This window comes from Leptodactylus fuscus, chromosome 6 (genome assembly GCF_031893055.1).
Source record: "Leptodactylus fuscus isolate aLepFus1 chromosome 6, aLepFus1.hap2, whole genome shotgun sequence".
Classification (NCBI taxonomy): domain Eukaryota; kingdom Metazoa; phylum Chordata; class Amphibia; order Anura; family Leptodactylidae; genus Leptodactylus; species Leptodactylus fuscus.
The window spans coordinates 28,375,828-28,396,240 of record NC_134270.1 but is presented as its reverse complement, the minus strand read 5'-3'; the positions used below and the strand labels follow the sequence as shown (position 1 = coordinate 28,396,240).

The window sequence follows — 20,413 nt, the reverse complement described above, 5'->3', positions numbered from 1 at the left end:
ACATCGTGTTTTTTTCTGCAGCGCTTTTCATTGAGTTTTTGCTGAATTTTCCTCTGCTGACTGCCTGCCCTTATTATACCTATAGGGATAGCCCCATCGTTTCTACAGGTATAATTCACACATGGGTGTTTTTGAAAATGCAGCTTTTCCACTGCAGATTTTTTTCTGCAATGTGTGGATGGGATTCCATTCAGTTTGCACAGCGTTTTTTGCTGAAACATTGAGGCTTCAACATCAATGAGTTTTCCAATATTATGCTTTGTTCACACATGTGTCCATTCTGCCGGGTTTCCGTTTTCAGCACCAGAGAAACTGGACAGGGGACGGAAACCCAACGGTCTGCTTTAAAACCCATTCACTTGAATGGGGTTGTAAAGTGACTGCCCCTGTCTGCCTGCGGCCCGTCCGTGGGGAAATAATTTTTTATAGCTAGACACAAAGCTGTGCATGTCCAACTTTGTGTCCAGCTAAAAAAAAAACCTGTTTCCTTGCGAACAGGCCGCAGGCAGACAGGGCGGTCACCTTTACAACACCATTCAAGTGAATGGGTTTTAAAGCTGACCACCAGGTGAACGCCCCCTTACTTCTTAATTTACTAAACACAGCGCTTTACATTGTGTAGTGGTTGTGCTTGGTGTTGCAGCACAGCCCGATTCATTTGAATGGGACTGAGCTGCAGCATGGCCATGTGATCAATGGATGAGATGTCCAGGAAAGTAAAATTTTAAAAAATAATCACAGGTTCTAAGGACCACTCCAGGGCCCCAAAACTGTGTTGCGTACATAAAAACTACTGTAATTAATAGGAAAAACCTTTAAAAAAATGCTAAAAAAAATTAGCAAAAATCAAGATAGCAGAAATAAAGCCCTGTGGGTCACCAAATAAAGATGCAAAAATGATATAAATAACCTGAATGAAAAATAAATGTTCTAGCCCTCAAAACTGCATATTCAAAAAAAAAATCCAAAAATGTGTCTAGTAATAAACCAAGGAAAATGGCCTGGTTATGAAACGGTTAAAGTCCTATGCAATACATTTTGTATGTATCAAACATGTCCAGGAACCAGACACTTAAATTTATGTCATTACAGTGAAACTCACATCAGTTAACTGGTCAGTCCCTCTTATTGGCATCAGTATTATATTTATCTACATTCCTTATTAGTATGTTTTTGCTGTGTGGGAGGAAACCCACGCAAACACGGGGAGAACATACAAACTCCGTGCAGATGTTGTCTTTGGCAGGATTCGAACCCAGGACTCCCCGTCCATCAGATCAGATACTGATGTTTGTCTCATCTGACCACAGCACCTTCTCCCAATCACTCTCAGAATGATCCAGATTGGTCAGATGAGACAAAAATTGAGCTCTTTGGTATTATCTCAACTCGCCATGTTTGGAGGAAGAGAAATGCTGCCTATGCCCCAAAGATCACCGTCCCTACTGTCAAGCATGGAGGTGGAAACATTTGGTTTTGGGGTGTTTCTCTGCTAAGGGCACAGGACTACTTCACTGCATCAATGGGAGAATCGATGGAGTCATGTACCATAAAATCCTGAGCGACATCCTCCTAGCAAGTCTCCAGACCTTAATCCCATAGAAATTTTATGAAGGGAGCTAAAGCTCCGAGTTGCCAAGCGACACCCTTAAAATCTTAATGATTTAGAGATGATCTGCAAAGAGGATTGAACCTCATCCTCAACTACAAAAACGTCTGACTTCTGTGGGCGCCAACAAGGGTTTAGCCACCAAGTATTAAGTCTTGTTTGCCAGATGGTTCAAATACGGTACTTATTTTATAATTCATATAAAATTTATACAGTGTGATTATAGACAAGGCAAGAGATCGAATACTTATTTCCTTCACTGTATGAATAGACTGAGCGTGAAGGTGGAAAACTTGTGGTTAAAGGGATTCTACCACTAAAATCAAATTTTTTGTCCCTAACATGTAGAAATAGCCTTAAGAAAGGCTATTCGTCTCCTACCGTTAGATGTCTACTCCACGCCGCCGTTCTGTAGAAATCCCGGTTTTTGCCGGTATGCAAACGAGTTCTTTCACAGTACTGGGAGTGGGCCCCAGCGCTCAAACAGCACGGGGGTTGGCTTCAAACTTCTAGGCCTTGGGCCTACGGCAAAGCCGACTGTGCATGCCTGCCGGCTATACTAAAATGGCCGCTTACACAGTATTGTAAGTGGCCATTTTCTTGTGGCCGGCAGGCATGCACATTTGGCTGCCCGAGGCCTAGAAGTTTGAAGCCACTGCCGGAAGAAGACGTGAAGGAAACCTGTTCCTGAAGAAGATGGAGGTGGCGCTGGAGAGTTCTCTTGCAGCATTGGGGATGCCTCCAGTACTGTTTGAGCGCTGGGGCCCGCCAGCCCGCCGAGAGAACTCATTTGCATACTGGCGAAAAACGGTATTTCTATGGAACGGTGGCGAGGAGAAGACATCTACAAAAAATTTGATTTTAATGGTAGAATCCCTTTAAGATATGTTATTAGAGATGAGCGAGTACTATTCGAAACTCCAGTATCGAATAGCACGCACCTATAGGAATGAATGGACGTGGTTAAGCAGCCGGCCGCCGGCAAAGTCTGCGTGCTGGCCGCTTCCATTCATTCCTATGGGTGCGTACTATTCGAAACGTCTGTTTCGAATAGTACTCGCTCATCTCTAGTTTTTATTATCCAGATCAAAGTCATGTACTGTAATAGCAAAAGTCATGAATGTAGATACAGAGTAGAAGTAGAGTAAAAGTCAGAGTCATGAGGCTATCCACAAAGCAGCGAAACAGTGAAAGCACACAATTCAGGCTTCATTAAGAAAATTGTTATGAAATTCTATAGTTTATAACATTTCAAGCAGCTTGAAATCTGAGTGGTTCCAAAGTACATGAAAAACCGCAGTGACTGGCAGAGGCAGAGTCTGTAGGAACATGAGGACAAGGTGAATAGAAGCTTCTCATAGTCAGTTTATTCATGTATTTCCAGGAGGAATAACAGAGTAACAACACACGAGAGTTCTAAGAACAATACCTCTACTAAAACAGACATGTAAAGCGAACTCGCAGGTGCTCCAAGCTTTGAACTGACTGCAGATCGGAACAACAGGAAACCTTGAGCTGTCGTACGGCGCACCTGCAGACTATTGAGGTTCAAAGCAACATTTTGATATCTTGTGCACTTTGTCTTCAAACTGCTCATAGCAAAAATGAAAGTATCACTGTATTCCACTACAGTATATCGTTTGCAGAATTGATATATATTGTGATATATTTTTTCATTCTTTACTGACCGCCAAATGACATATATATCACATCCTCAGAATATGGGACAAATGTCTGATCCATGGGAGCCCCACCACAGGGACTGCCATTGACAAGGGTGTAACTACCGGGGTAACGGCTGCCACAGGGCCTGGGACAGTAGGTGTAACTTCAGAAGGTAACAAGCCCTATTTTCTTCATGATCGTCACTCTGGCTTACGGCCGCTGACAATTTCCCTTCTGTCGAGACTGTGATGAGCAGCTGGGATTGATAAGGAAGGCCACGGGCCCACGAACCCCACAAACACCACTATCATTATACTAAGGTTTTTTTTTAGACCCTTGAGTATAATGTCAGAGGGCCAGGAGAGGTGAGGGAACATAAAAAACACTGTTACCCCTCCTGACTTCAGAAGGCTTCAGGCCTACTTTGTGACGTCACATACATCAGATGGACCAAGGCTTGCATCCATATGTTTCGCAACGCAAGCCCCGCCTCAAGTGATGTCTCTTCCATCATTGAAGATGGCTGACATCAGCAGGGAGTGTGCCCGAGCCAGAGAGAGGTAAGTAACAGTGTTTTGTATATTTGTATCTTCCCCTGGGTCTCCAATTATTATACCCTGGTGTCTGAAAAGACCACAGCGTATAATAATTGTTCATAGGTGGTCTACAATGGGGCATAATACTGTGTGCAGGGGCCACTATGAGGGCATAATACTGTGTGGAGGGGCCACTATGAGGGCATAATACTGTGTGCAGGGGCCACTATGAGGGCATAATAGTGTGTGCAGGGGCCACTATGAGGGCATAATACTGTGTGCAGGGGCCACTATGAGGGCATAATACTGTGCGCAGGGGCCACTATGGGTCATGATAGTGTGTGCAGGGGCCACTATGAGGCATAATTGTGTGTGCAGGGGCCACTATGAGGGCATAATACTGTACGCAGGGGCCACTATGGGGCATGATAGTGTGTGCAGGGGCCACTATGGGGCATAATTCTGTGTGCAGGGGCCACTATGGGGCATGATAGTGTGTGCAGGGGCCACTATGGGGCATAATTGTGTGTGCAGGGGCCACTATGGGGCATGATAGTGTGTGCAGGGGCCACTATGGGACATGATAGTGTTTGCAGGGGCCACTATGGGAAATGATAGTGTGTGCAGGGGCCACTATGGGGCATAATTGTGTGTGCAGGGGCCACTATGGGGCATGATAGTGTGTGCAGGGGCCACTATGGGACATGATAGTGTGTGCAGGGGCCACTATGGGGAATAATTGTGTGTGCAGGGGCCACTATGGGGCATGATAGTGTGTGCAGTGGCCACTATGGGACATGATAGTGTTTGCAGGGGCCACTATGGGAAATGATAGTGTGTGCAGGGGCCACTATGGGGCATAATTGTGTGTGCAGGGGCCACTATGGGGCATGATAGTGTGTGCAGGGGCCACTATGGGACATGATAGTGTGTGCAGGGGCCACTATGGGGAATAATTGTGTGTGCAGGGGCCACTATGGGGCATGATAGTGTGTGCGGCTGGGGACCTATGTGGTCAGGATTGGTTGCTGTGTAGTTGTTCCGGTAGTGATGTTGTATGTCATATCTTGGAAACAGCTAGTATCTATTGCTGTGGTCTGATTTTGAGGCATGGTGAAGGAGATTGAAGAAAAGATTGGTTCAAACCTAGATGTGACATTTTGTGCCACAAATGTGCCAAAATCTACCAAATCCTCTGCAAAATACGACAAAACTTAAATAATTACCTCAGTAATAAAAGTGGCCTGTGTGTGTAACTCAACCACATTCACGTAAATGGATCTGAACTATTCAGTGCATCTGGGCATAGACTATCCTTCCACCATTTCTTCCACCTTGGTCTCTGTACACGCAACACATAAAGATTGCTGTCACATTATCTCAGCTCTTTTGACCTATGGTAGGAGCTGCTTTGGCACATTGTAACATGAAGGCACAATGTAATATGTGCTCATTCACAACATTTTCAGCAATATGAATTTTCACAAAATACTGTTTTCAGAGAAAGCTGCCAAAAAGGGAGAGTAGTCATAGGAGGCAATATGTAATATTGACCACAAGGGGGTGCCATACTTACTAATAAGTAAGTGGGATTAAAGAGTTAGAAGACAAAACACACTATAGACATGGACGCAGTGGCGTAACTAGGGAATGGCGGGGCCCCGTGGCGACCCCCCCCCCCTTCCCGACCGATGCCGAAGACCTCGGCCAACCCCCTCCTCCGCATTCCTGCGCGCTCTATTATGTCCCATAGTGGCCCCTGTACACAGTATTTTGTCCCTTAGTGGCCCCTGCACACAGTATTATCCCCCATAGTGGCCCCTGCACACAGTATTATCCCCCATAGTGGCCCCTGCACACAGTATTATCCCCCATAGTGGCCCCTGCACACAGTATTATGCCCTATAGTGGCCCCTGCACACAGTATTATGTCCCTTAGTGGCCCCTGCACACAGTATTATCCCCCATAGTGGCCCCTGCACACAGTATTATGTCCCATAGTGGCCCCTGCACACAGTATTATGCCCTATAGTGGCCCCTGCACACAGTATTATGTCCCTTAGTGGCCCCTGACCACAGTATTATCCCCCATAGTGGCCCCTGCACACAGTATTATCCCCCATAGTGGCCCCTGCACACAGTATTATGCCCTATAGTGGCCCCTGCACACAGTATTATGTCCCTTAGTGGCCCCTGCACACAGTATTATCCCCCATAGTGGCCCCTGCACACAGTATAATGTCCCTTAGTGGCCCCTGCACACAGTATTATGTCCCTTAGTGGCCCCTGCACACAGTATTATGTCCCTTATTGGCCCCTGCACACAGTATTATGTCCCTTAGTGGCCCCTGCACACAGTATTATGTCCCACTGTGGACACCCATAAACAATTATTATACTCTGGGGTCTTTTCAGACCCCAGAGTATAATAATCGGAGACCCGGGGGAATAAAAACATAAAAAACACTGTTACTTACCTGTCCCCTCTGTCTGCTGTAGTCCTCCGCTGTCGTCCTTCTTCAATGATGTCGGACGTCACATGACCTGGGACGCAGGCCGGGTTCATGTGACGTCAGAGACTAGGCCTGAAGCCTTCCCGGATGGTAGAGAAGTAAGTAACAGTGTTTTTTATGTTTCTTACCTCTCCGGCCTCCGATCATTATACTCAGGGGTCTGCAAAGACAATGATAGTCTTTGTGGGGCCCGCGGTGTCACTTACCGATCCCAGCCCAGCCAGGATCGGTAAGTACATAGGGCCCATTACTGGCAGTGCTAAATCCTCATTGTTCCCTTGTGCAGCTTTTTCTTGAATATACTTTTACTTGCTGCTCCTTGTATCGCTGTTATTTACATGCAGTGAAAATGTGGACAAACTACATTTCCCATAATTCACCTGCCTGCTCTCACTCTGTGTTTTTCTGCTAGTGGAGTGGGGCTGAGCTTGCAAGCAAAATATCTCAGCAGCACATGACCTTAGATGTGGAGGTGATTTATTACCTGTGAATTCATTTTAGGGAAGAGTGGAGAAGGTAGGTGGGCACGGAGAGTGAGAGCAGGCAAATGAATAATGGGAAATGTAGTTTGTAGATTCACTGGATGTAAATAACACAAGGAGCAGTAACTAAAATAAAACCAAGCAAAACTGCACATGTATACCCCCTTTAATTTTTTTGTCTCTATTGTGAACATATGCATGCTCATCCAAGTCATGTGTGATCATGTATGGGGGTATCATCAGTAATATTGTCAGATGACAACTACATAAGGTGTATGGCCACTTTAACTCTTCCCAAAACCTAATAATTATGGTGTTACTGCAGTTAAAGAGGTTCTCTGAAATTACACATTGATGATATTGGGACAGGTCATCACAATGTAACTGGTGGGGTTCAAACACCCAGGACCCTCACAGACCGGAATGAATCTAGCTTCTTTACTGCCTGGGGTGGACTATGGAAAGGCGCCCCCAGACAGACCCCCTTCAGTCAAGTATTTATTCTGCATCATTTAGGACAACCGTGACCACTTCTACCAGCTGTGACTTGTCTCTGTAAAGTTTGCAGCATAGACATCTTTGGCTCCTCACTTCTCCAGGCACCTGATCCACATTGTCCTCACCTACACTAAGCCTCCATCCCCAATTATAAAATTTATGATATAACACCCCATAATAATACTCTCAAATGCGTCTTTTTATTAATAATGTCCATGCATACCCTATATATATAGTGCTTCTAATTAATATTTCCACAGGTGTTTCCTAATTAAAAGTTTTTCCAGGTTATAAAAAACCCTGGACCCCCACTGATCAGCTGTGTGAAAGAACAGTGGTACCTGTGTAAGTGCTGTGACTGCTTCTCTGTTTACAAAGTGTCATTTATCTCATAGTGGCCATGTCATGTAATTACAGCCTGGTCCTATACATGTCTATGTGACAAGACTGGAATTACATCACACGGTCGTTAGCAACAGATAGCGTGTGATATAAACAGGCGCCATAGCCCCTTTATACACCTGGTTAGAGTGGTGTCTACTGATCTCTTATTAATAATCTGTCTTGTAAATTGCAGACTTGAAGTGGCTTGTGGTTTACAAGACAGCTTGAGTTTTAACTAAATCGATGTCTTGCAGATGCCGATCTAGCTAATGGTAAAGTATATATAAATGGCGGTCCTGGGGTGGGCCCCACAGAGGCAGTGGGCTCAGGGCAATCTAGGAGTAGGAGGGCAGCCTAGGTTGTGTGCGTCCTGACAAGTAAAGTCACTTCGGGCAACACAGTGGCTCAGTGGTTAGCACTGTAGCCTTGCAGTGCTGGAGTCCTGGGTTTGAATCCTTCCAGGAACAACATCTGCAAGGAGTTTGTATGTTCTCCCCGTGTTCGCATGGATTTCCTCCCATTCTACAAAGACATACTGATAGGAAAAATGGGGCTCACAATCTACATAAAAAAGTAAAGTTACTTGCAGAGCGATGTGACCTGATGGGGCGCACACTGACCAGCACTTCTCCATGCCGCCCATCCCAATAGTGCCACCTATGTCAGCCCCCTCATTTTGCCTCAGGGGTGCCCCTGCTATAGGTCAGCAGTTTGCAGAACTTATTCACTAAATACCAAGCATAGCACTGTACATTGTGTACTTGCTGTTTTTCAAGTGAATGGGACTGTGTTTGGCTCAAGGGCCATATAGCAGTGGGGGCCCCTCTCAACTGTCCCAGATCCAGAAGAACAGTTTGCCACTTCTGGTGCTGTTCCACTTTCCTGGGCAGTGGTTCCCTATTACAACTCTATCTGCCTCCCCTGATAGAGTTGAAAATAATGGTGGAGCCATGATCCACCATTGCGGCTGCAACTAATACTGTCTGTGGGTTAGGGAGACACAATGAGCATCAAACTGGAAACAACTCTGCTGGAATACTAGGTGAGTAGGCGTGTTTTTTTTTTTTTTTTTTTTATGTACTTTATCATGTGATGGACCCCTGAAAGGGCATTGATGGCAGTGAAGAAGTGATAGCACAGCCTAGCAATATGTCCCCACTTATAATAGTATTTAAATTAAAGACCATCCTCCACTGATATAGAGAAAGAAGACCGCGCTCACCCAGGGACCAACACAATCTTTATTAGCACAATGCGTTTCGAGCTGAAAAGCTCTTTGTCAAGTGCACAAACAGGAACCTACAACCAGGAGTGGTTTATTCTGTGCACTTGACAAAGAGCTTTTCAGCTCGAAACGCGTTGTGCTAATAAAGATTGTGTTGGTCCCTGGGTGAGCGCGGTCTTCTTTCTCTATATCAGTAGAGGATGGTCTTTAATTGGTATTTCCTGACGTCGTCTGGCGTGTGACCAGCTGCTACCTAAACCTGCTCCCATTTATTGTCTTCATGCTATCAGGGCTGTTGTATCCTATACAACCCTGTCAGGTGAGCGGCCTAATTTTTGTCAGCTGACCTTGTCCTTAAACGTATTACTACACATTGGTCGGCTCGGTGCCTCTTCTCTTTTTATAATAGTATTTAAGGCACTGTATTAGGCCTCTTCTACTAATCTTGTACTGAACGAAGGAGTAAGGGCCCTTTATCGGCATATACGCATGCTTCCCATTGAAATCAATGGGCTCTGTTTTGAAGCGCCGCGCTCAGACACGTGTACACGTGTCTAAATGAGCGGCGCGCTTACGCCGTGTGAAGGGGCCCTTAGGCTGAGTTCACACGTAGTAAAGTGGAGCGTGATTTGGCACGTATATGGCATGTCAGAGTTTGCGCGCTCAAAAAGATCCCATTAATTTCAATGGGAGTTACGTGCTTATACACTGCGTAATTTTGCGCCCGTAATTTTGCAGCTGCAAAATATACTCAGCCTTAGAGTAACATCCGAAATTAGCAGTAATCTTGATTCGTTGACTAATCTGTCTTGGAAGAGATATAACTAATGCATCCAGCAGGGGGCAACATCAGATAGTAGATGCTACCCCCTACTCATTGAGTTATAGTGGATAATCTATTATGCCTATGGAATCTTGTTGCTATCCTTGCATTTGACATCTTTGGCCTTCAGTATATATTAGAACCTGGTAGTGGTGTACAGTGTATGAAAGCCTTTTGGATGACATTTTATGGGAGCAGTAGTCACTGTGAGGGGGACCTGAAGGTGTCTCTAGTGTCTGGAGCATGCTGGGAGTTGTAGTTTTACAGCAGTTGGAGTGCTGAAGGCTACTGATCCCTGATACGTATAATGCACTTATTACATTGTGCATCAAGCAACTTGTTGTTAAATAAAAAATGAAAGAGAGGTTTTTTCTATATAAAATATCTTTAATTCTCATAGAGCGAGCGCATATACAATATGCATACAAGAACATAATTCCAAAGTCCACTTTAGAAGCAAAACACTTTGCAATTACAAGAGACAATTCAGACTTTCACTATGAAATACATTGTCATCCCTTCACCTTTATCATAAAGCATAAACTATTTTATCAAAATAACAAGTAGTAGAAATATTCCACATACATAATCCATAACCCATGTCAGGACACGGCCTGGTGAATGGAGCAAACGACTGTCGTGTCCTACAACGGACTGTGTCTACTCCTGTCTCCATCCATTGGATTATACAGTTCACTTGCACATAGGGCTTTGTATCCTAGGGTTATGTGTATTACAGATAAAGCTACAAGCTTTTACATTTACCTTGAGAATTTTCCCATACAAACAATCTAAAAAATAGATAGGACTAAACTTTTACATAGAAATATATTTGCATATACTAGGCCGCCATTGGGCAACTATGGCCATTCCAGCTATCGCCAATACTGGAGCATGTGGCGTGGCAAGTGCTGGAGTGACAAGCGCCATTATACTAAAGATTGTAATAACCAATCGATACAGAGATTTCATGACCTTATACTCTACCACAGCTTTGTGGCCGACATCTTAACACATGATGCACTACAAAAGTTGCAATATACAATACAGATGAACAGAGGGATGAGACTGTAGACCCAATTTTCGAGTCTTCAGCCACTCTCTATTCCTTGAGAGAAGATCTATCAACCTCCTAGCCATTGAGGTTGAGGAAAATGTTTCCTACAGAGCAAGAGGACAATGACTGAATACGCTTCTAAGTCCTCTGGGTCCATAAGTAAAGAGTCCATCTACCAAGGTCTCCAGAGGGTGTTGTTGTTGGTACTCAGATCTGATGGCTTGACGTCACAGTATCTGGCAGGAGATGGAGAAGAAGACATGGTGGCGTCTTCATTCGGCTTGAAATGATTCAGAAGCCTGAGTTCGGTTGTCCTCTGATTTTGGTGGAGGGAGAGGAAGCTGAGGACTTCATTGAAGCATCGGTTGTAGCCGTCGCTGAACTCCATGTGTAGACCATTATTTTGGTGCATTATATCTGAGAAAGGAAGAAGAACATACTTAGATACTTGGCTAAGACCTGCCACACACAATTTCTAACATTCCCATAGATGTTGAACTATAATACTACAGAAGTAGCCATCATGGCCGACCATATACATTAAATATAGTAGCTATCAGCTATCTCACCCACTCCCCTGGACATGATGGGCTTCAGAGAGTGTGCATGTTTCCCAAGTGGGGAGAGGACAGAGAACCTCTACTAGACTCCTCCAAAAGGACTTGGTATGCATTTGTTATCACCTCCAATATCTACTGGGAATATCAGGAAGCCCCATTAAACAGTAGGGTTTTCTGTATATGGCCAGCTGACATCTCAACAATATACATGATCCCATCAGGTTGCAATATATATCTCTCCACCCGCACAGGAATGACAGGTCACTTTTTTGGAGAGGTCAAGCTATTTGTACATAGAAGCCCAATGCAAAAAGAGCTACTTACTGCTGGTCGTGGGCATAGTCTGCTGCTTGAGGTAGGTGACAGCCATCTCCAGTATGTCCGCCTTCTCCAGCTTGACATTGGGCTGTTGCTTGTGAAACTCTTTTTCCAGAAGAGTCTTGAGTTGTTCGATGCTGCTATTAATCCTATCTCTGCGCATCTTCTCCACAATGGGCTTTCTCAGCTGTAGAAGAAGGCGACATCTTATTATTACATATGTCACTTATGATTATGGAACACTTATGGAGAGATCACGTCATACATTCTTATAATAATATTATGGATCTTACCTTATTTTTTTCCTTCGAGGAGACCTTAGGCTGCTCCATGAATACAGTGCTAGGTGCCATCTGTCTTGACTGATCCTTGGATGAAGTCTTGTGGCTGATAGTGGCGTTGCCTCCTATTTATACTCCTCGGCCTGGCTAAAGATATGTGAGTCTGAGGTTTGTTATAGTTTCCCACACTCGGCAGCCAATCCGAGGAGCTGGAGGGACAATAGAGGAGGCATCCATTATGTCATGCTGCATTGACAGTGAATGGCTTGGGCATAATAAGCTAGTCTCAGAGGAGCAGGTGGGGAGTGTGTGAGAGGGGATATAGTGTGCTGGGAATGACGTGACCTGTGCTGGGAAAAAGCTTCCTTTACCAGTGCTGGCCTACTGACTAATGCACCAGATCAATAGCATTCTGACAACACACACTTAACAATTCGCAGCAATTCATGAATTTCTCTGCATTTTGCTTTTGGCGGGAAGTTGCTAATCACAACAGACAGCAATGAGTGCGGTAATTCTCTAATCTGCGGTGACACACGTGCACACACACTCATCCAGACCTACCGTGTAAGCAGAAGTGATAGATAGGTAGGAGAGATAGACTCATGGAAGATATGCTCCAATAAGAAGATATTAGATGGAAACAAAGATGTAGAAATCAATGGAAAATATATAACAGATGGAGATAGATAGATAGATAGATAGATAGATAGGAGATAGATAGATAGTATAATAGAAGATAGGTAATGCATAGGAAGATAGATAGAATAATAGATAGACATAATAGATAGATATAATGGTAGATAGATAGATAGATAGATAGATAGATAGATAGGAGATAGATAGATAGATAGATAGATAGATAGATAGATAGATAGGAGATAGATAGATAGATAAATAGATAGATAGATAGGACAGGAGATAGATAGATGGATGGATGGATAGATAGATAGATAGATAGATAGATAGATAGATAGATAGATAGATAGATAGATAGACAGACAGACAGACAGACAGACAGACAGACAGACAGACAGATAGATAGATAGATAGATAGATAGATAGGAGATAGATAGTATAATAGAAGATAGGTAATGCATAGGAAGATAGATAGAATAATAGATAGACATAATAGATAGATATAATGGTAGATAGATAGATAGATAGATAGATAGATAGGAGATAGATAGATAGATAGAATGATAGATAGGAGATAAATAGATAGATAGATAGATAGATAGATAGATAGATAGATAGATAGGACAGGAGATAGATGGATGGATAGATAGATAGATAGATAGATAGATAGATAGATAGATAGATAGATAGAAAGATAGATAGATAGGAGATAGATAGTATAATAGAAGATAGGTAATGCATAGGAAGATAGATAGAATAATAGATAGACATAATAGATAGATATAATGGTAGATAGATAGATAGATAGATAGATAGATAGATAGATAGATAGGAGATAGATAGATAGAATGATAGATAGGAGATAGATAGATAGATAGATAGATAGATAGATAGATAGATAGATGGATGGATAGATAGATAGATAGGAGATAGATAGATAGAATGATAGATAGGAGATAGATAGATAGATAGATAGATAGATAGATAGATAGATAGATGGATGGATAGATAGATAGATAGATAGATAGATAGATAGATAGGACAGGAGATAGATAGATGGATGGATGGATGGATAGATAGATAGATAGATAGATAGATAGATAGATAGATAGATAGATAGATAGATAGGAGATAGATATATAGATAGATAGATTAGATAGATAGATAGATAGATAGATAGATAGGAGATAGATAGATAGATAGATAGATAGATAGATAGATAGGAGATAGATAGATAGAATGATAGATAGGAGATAGATAGATAGATAGATAGATAGATGGATGGATGGATAGATAGATAGATAGATAGATAGATAGATAGGAGATAGATAGATAGATAGATAGATAGATAGATAGTAGATAGATAGAGTAATACAAAATATGTGACAGATGGGCAGAAAGATAGTTAAATAGATAGTATAATAGAAAATGGATAACACATAGGAAGATAGATAGAAAGATAGATAAATAGATAGATACAGTCAGGGTCGGACTGGGGTGTCTAGGGCCCACCAGTGGAATTGTTTCTAGGGGCCCACCATCAGGACCCCTGCAGACCAGCGATACCGAGACAGGGCGGCTAAAGGTAATAACATGTCGGGAGCCATGCAGTTCACCTGCCATACGATGTGCAACAACGCACTACCTAAACATACTGCTTACACAGTGTATGGAAAGTGAACAGCGCAGCTCCTAGAAATGTTACTATTACCTGTAGCCCAGCTGTCCTGGAAAAGCTGATCTGCAGAGGTCCTGGCTGTTGTATCATCACAGATGTAATATTGCTGGCCTATCCTAAGGACAGACAATCAATATTACAAAGATGGATAAATCCTTTAAAGGGGCTCTATCAGCAAAATTTTGCTGTATGAGCCCCACATATGCGTGAATAGCCTTTAAAAAGGCTATTCAGGCTCCGCTAATGTTATTTTAACCCCCCCCCCCACCACCACCGTTTTAAAATAAAACCATAAAAACATATATGTAAATTATACTTATCGTCCTGCACGGTCCGATGTCATCTTGCTGTCACGCCTTCCTCTTCTTCCAGCAACGTCCTCCTGTCCTGGCTCTTCCCTGCCTTGATCATACCTTCTGTATGTATACAGCATAATTTTGCTGATAGAGCCCCTTCAAAGATTTGTCCAGGAATTGGAGCAATTCATGTGCTGCGAGGGAGGTGTTAAATAAAAAATAAATAAAAAGCACATTCACCTGTCCCCGTTGCTCCATTGTCTGCCACCAGTGTCCATTTAGTCTTGTGCCGGTGCCTCCTTGCTGGGAGTCCTGCACCTCATGTGATCGCTGAGACTAATTAGGTACAGAATCTCCAGAGATGAGGCTATGAGACCAAACAGACACAGGCGGGGACAACAGGGTGCTGGGGACAAAAATTTAATGAAAAACACTGTGGAAAAAATACATTGAGATTCACTGCTATTTTTTTTCCACAGTGTTTTTTAGCTGCGTCTCGTTGTTGTGCCTAATCCTTAAAGAGGACCTTTCACCATTTGGGGCCCATGCGGTTTAATACATCACTAGAAAGTCGACAGTCCACTGAATTTATACATAAGATGGCAGGGATAGGTGCTGCAGCTGATGCCCCTGCTGTCCTCCCGATGTATAGGGAAAGTATATGACTGGCAGGAGGCCCCTGTGTAAGTGTCAGGGCCCTGGGAAACTGCCGGCAGCCAGCCATCTTTAATCATTACAGCGCTGCCAGCAGCCTAGCGCCCCGAGCTTACCGATCCAGCCCCTGCCACTATCAGTGCTCAGTTTGTCAATGCATATGCACTGGACAGGGGCCCGACCCGGCCCCTGACATCCCGATCGGGCCCCTGGCCAATGCTTCTGCATTGGGGAAATGAAGACTGATAGTCAAGGCTCGGGGCCCACCGGGGATTCACCGGTTCCCCAGTGGGCCAGTCCGACCCTGGATACAGTAGATAGATAGGATAATATAAAAGCATGATGAGCAGAGAGATAGATAAATAGATAGTATAATAGAGAATAGATAACAAGAAGATAGATATCAGTTGGCAACACAGGAGAAGAAAATATCAGAAAAAACGATAGATCAATAAATAGAATATAGATATAAGTAGGCAAGATAGACAGAAAATATTATAAAGAAGATAGCTAGAAAGATAGATAGATAGATAGATAGATAATAGATAGATAGATATATAGATGATAGATAGATAGATAGATAGATAGGAGATAGATAGATAAATAGATAGATAGATAGATAGATAAATAGATAGATAGATAGGAGATAGATAGATAGATAGATAATAGATAGATATATAGATGATAGATAGATAGATAGATAGATAGATAAATAGGAGATAGATAGATAAATAGATAGATAGGAGATAGATAGATAGATAGATAGATAGATAGATAGATAGATAGATAGATAGATAGATAGATAGATTATACATGGGAAGATATTAGGTAAAAGCAAAGAAAAAGATAGTAGGTAAATAAATGACAGAAGGTAAGATGAAAGAAAGAACAAATAAGTAAATAAAGTGAAGAAAGAATAGATATACGTTAGGTGATGGTGGGGCTGGACAGGGAAAGAAAGGAAGAAGTACAAAGAGAAAGAATGAAAAGGAGGAAGAAATAAAATAGAATAAAGAAAATAACAGATAATAGATATAAGTTAGATGAAGGGGGAAAGAAAGAAAGAAAGAAAGAAAGAAAGAAAGAAAGAAAGAAAGAAAGAAAGAAAGAAAGAAAGAAAGAAAGAAAGAAAGAAAATCTAAACCACCTTCTATATGATAAACCAGTTATTGCTATATGCAGATAAAATATACTGACTGTAGATCAAGACTAATATCTTTTGTATACTACACTGTTATCTTTTCATGTAAATCTCAAAGTTAGCACTAAGATTGATCTGTGTGTGGGGGCCTCACATTTACCAGACAAATAGAAAAGTATTAGGACAGATATCAGACACTCAGAGATGGCTCCTCAGTGAATGGCCCCCTGATCTGTCAATACTGAGTCTATTGAAAAATAATTGTTCCCATTTTAGAGCTTTTTCATATTTTTAGTCAGGGTGCACATGGACCCACAGTAGTCCATGCTACAGTCCATGCACCTATTGCACCATGCACTATTTCAGTCCGCACTGAGTAGTAGACAGGCTGGAAAACTGTGGGGGACAATGGTCTCCAAGCCCGTCTCCTCCATGGACATACAGACTCATCACTCATATGAAAAATAGTCAGTGTTTTGCATATTTAACTCAGACATGAATCTGACACTATTGACCATCCACAAGACTAGTTACCAATATTGAGCTAGACATGTAGGTCTGTGAATCAACAAAAACACTATACTGTCTGACATTTGGGATCAGTGTCCTATCTGCAGGACTGTTGGAAACTTGAGGGACAATTTTTTGGGTGCCATTGCTTCTGCTATCTTAGTGATATGAGGGAATGTCCTCATGTGAAGAGTTCTACCTGGTGACAGATCCCCTTTCAATCCTAGGATCCAGGTTTTGGGATTTGCAGGATTGTTACTGTAGAGAATACCATATGACCATAACCCCTTTGTGTAGCCGCGCAGCACACTACACACACTTATTGTCTTTTACCTACATGTAACCAAAGCCAGGTAGGACTTAAGCACACAAGCCTATTCTCCTCTCCTCACATTTGTTATAAGATCAGGTCTTTTGTCTGGTGAAGCAGCTGTGGGGCTTTCAGTCCTCATTGTAAACTTGTGGGAAAGTGTCTGTCACTACTTCTCAGACGGCCTCTTAGAAACCGAAGATTAGCTCATTCTGTGTGTGATGGCAATATGGTCCAAAGAACAACCATCCCGCTTTCTCTTCTGAGGAGCGCGTCTTGTGCACCTCGGATGGTGGTCATTGATTCTCTTAATGCCTAGACAGAGCTCCTTCCAAATCTATATTGATAATCTCTATTCACACATAGCAGTCTGTTAAGTCTTTGTTTGCTTTGTTTGACTACAGTCATGTATATGTAATTATTGGCCTAAAATTCACATTGTCGCTAGCTGCGGGGATAAACCTGATACATTAAAAAGAGACTGAAAAGTATTCATAGGGCGCTGTTTTTTAGGACAGTGGTACTTACGCCATTATACCAGATTGATGGAAAAAATGCTATAAAATAGTGTTGATTCCAAGCATGAAATTTATAAAGGGTCACCATTCACCAATTTTTCTTAGGATCTTTTCAAGATGATGGCCCTGACTCTTCTATTTTTCCACAGCCTGACTCCTACTCCTTCTTGATAAATGGCTGACAGCCATGATCAGACAGAAGCAGAAAAGATCATCTAATAATCAATAAAGTCAGTGATTGATTCCTATGAAAGTAAATATGTAACAATGTATCTTGTCAATTATACAATATCAATAATTCTACTGTTAAGATGGTGTCTCTGGACTAAATTTTAGAAATTACAGGAACTGGCTGACAACAGAGAGCAGTAGAACTAGTTGTTTAAATCTTGCACAGCACTGAGAGATGGATCCTAAGCACTTACACCCCTTCACCAGAGCCAGCCGCGAAGCCAGATGGGCTTGTGCTGAATTTGGGGCACAAGTTATCACCACAAAAATCTGGTACAAAAAAAATAAACTTTCCTCAATATGACGTCAAACCAAAACCTACAATAAACTTACAAGGCAGCCAAAACCAGGAGAATGAATCAGGAGAGTGAACTTATCCAAGCCAAAATTAGTCTGAGAGGTACCGTCAGAGCCAAAATCAGGATACAAGAAGATTTCCAGCAACAAGCCAAAGGCCAGTCCAAGAGGTAACATTAGTACCAAAATCAGAATATAAGCCAATATACAGTAACAAGCCAAAGGTCAGTCCAAGAAGTAACATTAGTACCAAAATCAGAAGACAAGCCAATATACAGTAACAAGCCAAAGGTCAGTCCAAGAGGTAACATTAGTACCAAAATCAGAAGACAAGCCATTATACAGTAACAAGCCAAAGGCCAGTCCAAGAGGTAACATTAGTACCAAAATCAGAAGACAAGCCAATATACCGTAACAAGCCAAAGGTCAACGTAGAGCATTCCAGCAAAAACTATCAGGATATGGAAGCCACACTAGGTATAACCAAATTGTAGGCATCTCAGTTTCTAATTGGATCAGCACAGAAATGTACATGTCAGGATACATAAAATAACACTATAAACAATCTTCCCCAATATTTGTAATTTAGAATTTGCATGTTTTAACATAATTCTTTTCTAACGTGCTATCCATTACTCCATTACTATGATAATTCTGAGAGGTGGAGACTTTTCTAGCTCTGAGTTTGCAGTTTGCATGCGGCTATCATATAGATATTCCTATATATGTCAGTGTAGGGTACTAATCCAAGTAGATACAGAAGACAGTAAATATGTGTGACTGGGTGACCAGAAAACCGAACTCCATTATGGGTGACCACAATATGGCTGACTACACTGTTCTTGCATAGGTGATCACACACAATATACATTGTCTACCGATAAGTATTTGGACCCCCATGCAAATGAAGATATCTGCCGTTGTTATATACGTCCCGCCTTCCACCATTAAATAGGAAACAGCATTGGTGTTAGTGCATTGGCATTAGTTGCATGCCAGGTGCATTCAAGATTTTGAGAAAGGGGTAATTGTGGGGTACCACAGAAATGGTCGATCCTTAAGGGACATAGCAAGCGAACTGAATACTCAAAATAGACAGTGGCCTATGTGATTACAAAGTGGAAGGTGAACGGTGATTTTTGGAATGTGCGCCGAGTCGTCAGACCCCCGAAACTGGGAGATAGAGACTGACGAGTGCTGGCCAGAGAAACCGCACCCAACCGATGGCTCACATACACCAGGAGTGTCACCAGGCATCCAGGAGTATTGTGTCCATCAATCCCATCTGTAAGGAAGCATCTGCTGGGGTCTACCAAATATTGTGTATAAATAAATGTTGTTTTCTATTCTACCACCGGTGTCCATATACCTATCGGTAGACAGTGTATAATAGTCTAATCTGTATAAGACTTTCCTCATTTCCCCAATGGTTTACTAACACTTCCCCATTAACTATTTGCTACCTACCCATTGAGTATATACATCCGGTGGTGGCTGTTTATCTTCCTGTACTTCCTTGTAGAGATAGCAGCTGCACAATGTGAATCCAGGTGTCAGGAAAAATACTCACCTGGTCTCATCTCTCTTGGGCATCTTGATGGTGTGCTGTGACATCCAGCGTCCTCTGCAGGTTGGTCTGTGATTGGGCCACAATCACAGGTCTTAGCAGTGACACCCCCACCGGTGCGAATGATGTCAAAAAAAGGGGGCCAGAAAAGGCCTGAAGAGGACACTGGGGACCTCTTGATGCCCAGGAGAGGCAAGTATGACTGTTGTTTTTACTCATCTCTTCTGGTGCTGCCTCCAAGGTATGGACAATGAAGAACACTGCAGCATCCTCTGGAGGAAGAAGTGGGGATCGGTGAGTAAAATATCGACTGTTACCTATTGAAATAAACCAGTAGGTAAAATTAAAAAAAATTAGTCCCTCAGTTAGTGCCAAAAGAAGTCGTCTGAGGCTTTCGACCTCAGGTCGTCTTATGGCTGATGTGGTCCTGCATCAACATATTCTACACCGTTGTACAGAGATTGTCATCACTTTGGGCTAGTTCACACGGGGGCAAAGAGGCTGATTTTGACAGCGGATTTCGCTTCAAAATCCGCCCCTTTACAATAGTGGTCTATGTAGACTGCTAGCTTTTTTTTTCTGCTAGCAGAAAAAAAGAAGTGACATGACCTTTCTTCAGGC

General features: G+C 42.5%; 1 protein-coding gene across 1 annotated transcript; it reads right to left on the bottom strand.

Moving 5' to 3' along the window:
* Nucleotides 1-10,147: 10,147 nt before the first annotated feature.
* LOC142209460 (transcription factor HES-5-like) lies at nucleotides 10,148-12,036 on the bottom strand. The gene is made up of 3 exons (XM_075278450.1): nucleotides 11,964-12,036; nucleotides 11,677-11,857; nucleotides 10,148-11,209 (listed from the first exon to the last, which is right to left on the bottom strand). The coding sequence occupies exons 1-3, from the start codon at nucleotides 12,021-12,023 to the stop codon at nucleotides 10,965-10,967; spliced, it is 486 nt and encodes a 161-aa protein (XP_075134551.1). The 5' UTR covers nucleotides 12,024-12,036; the 3' UTR covers nucleotides 10,148-10,964.
* Nucleotides 12,037-20,413: the final 8,377 nt, after the last annotated feature.

Excerpts from the sequence above, each read along its gene's own strand:
- LOC142209460 (XM_075278450.1), bottom strand. The coding sequence starts at position 12,023 with ATGGCACCTAGCACTGTATTCATGGAGCAGCCTAAGGTCTCCTCGAAG. Across the intron at positions 11,858-11,963 it reads CCTCGAAGGAAAAAAATAAG|CTGAGAAAGCCCATTGTGGA; the intron begins GTAAGATCCATA and ends CTTCTTCTACAG. Across the intron at positions 11,210-11,676 it reads GACTATGCCCACGACCAGCA|ATATAATGCACCAAAATAAT; the intron begins GTAAGTAGCTCT and ends TTCCTTTCTCAG.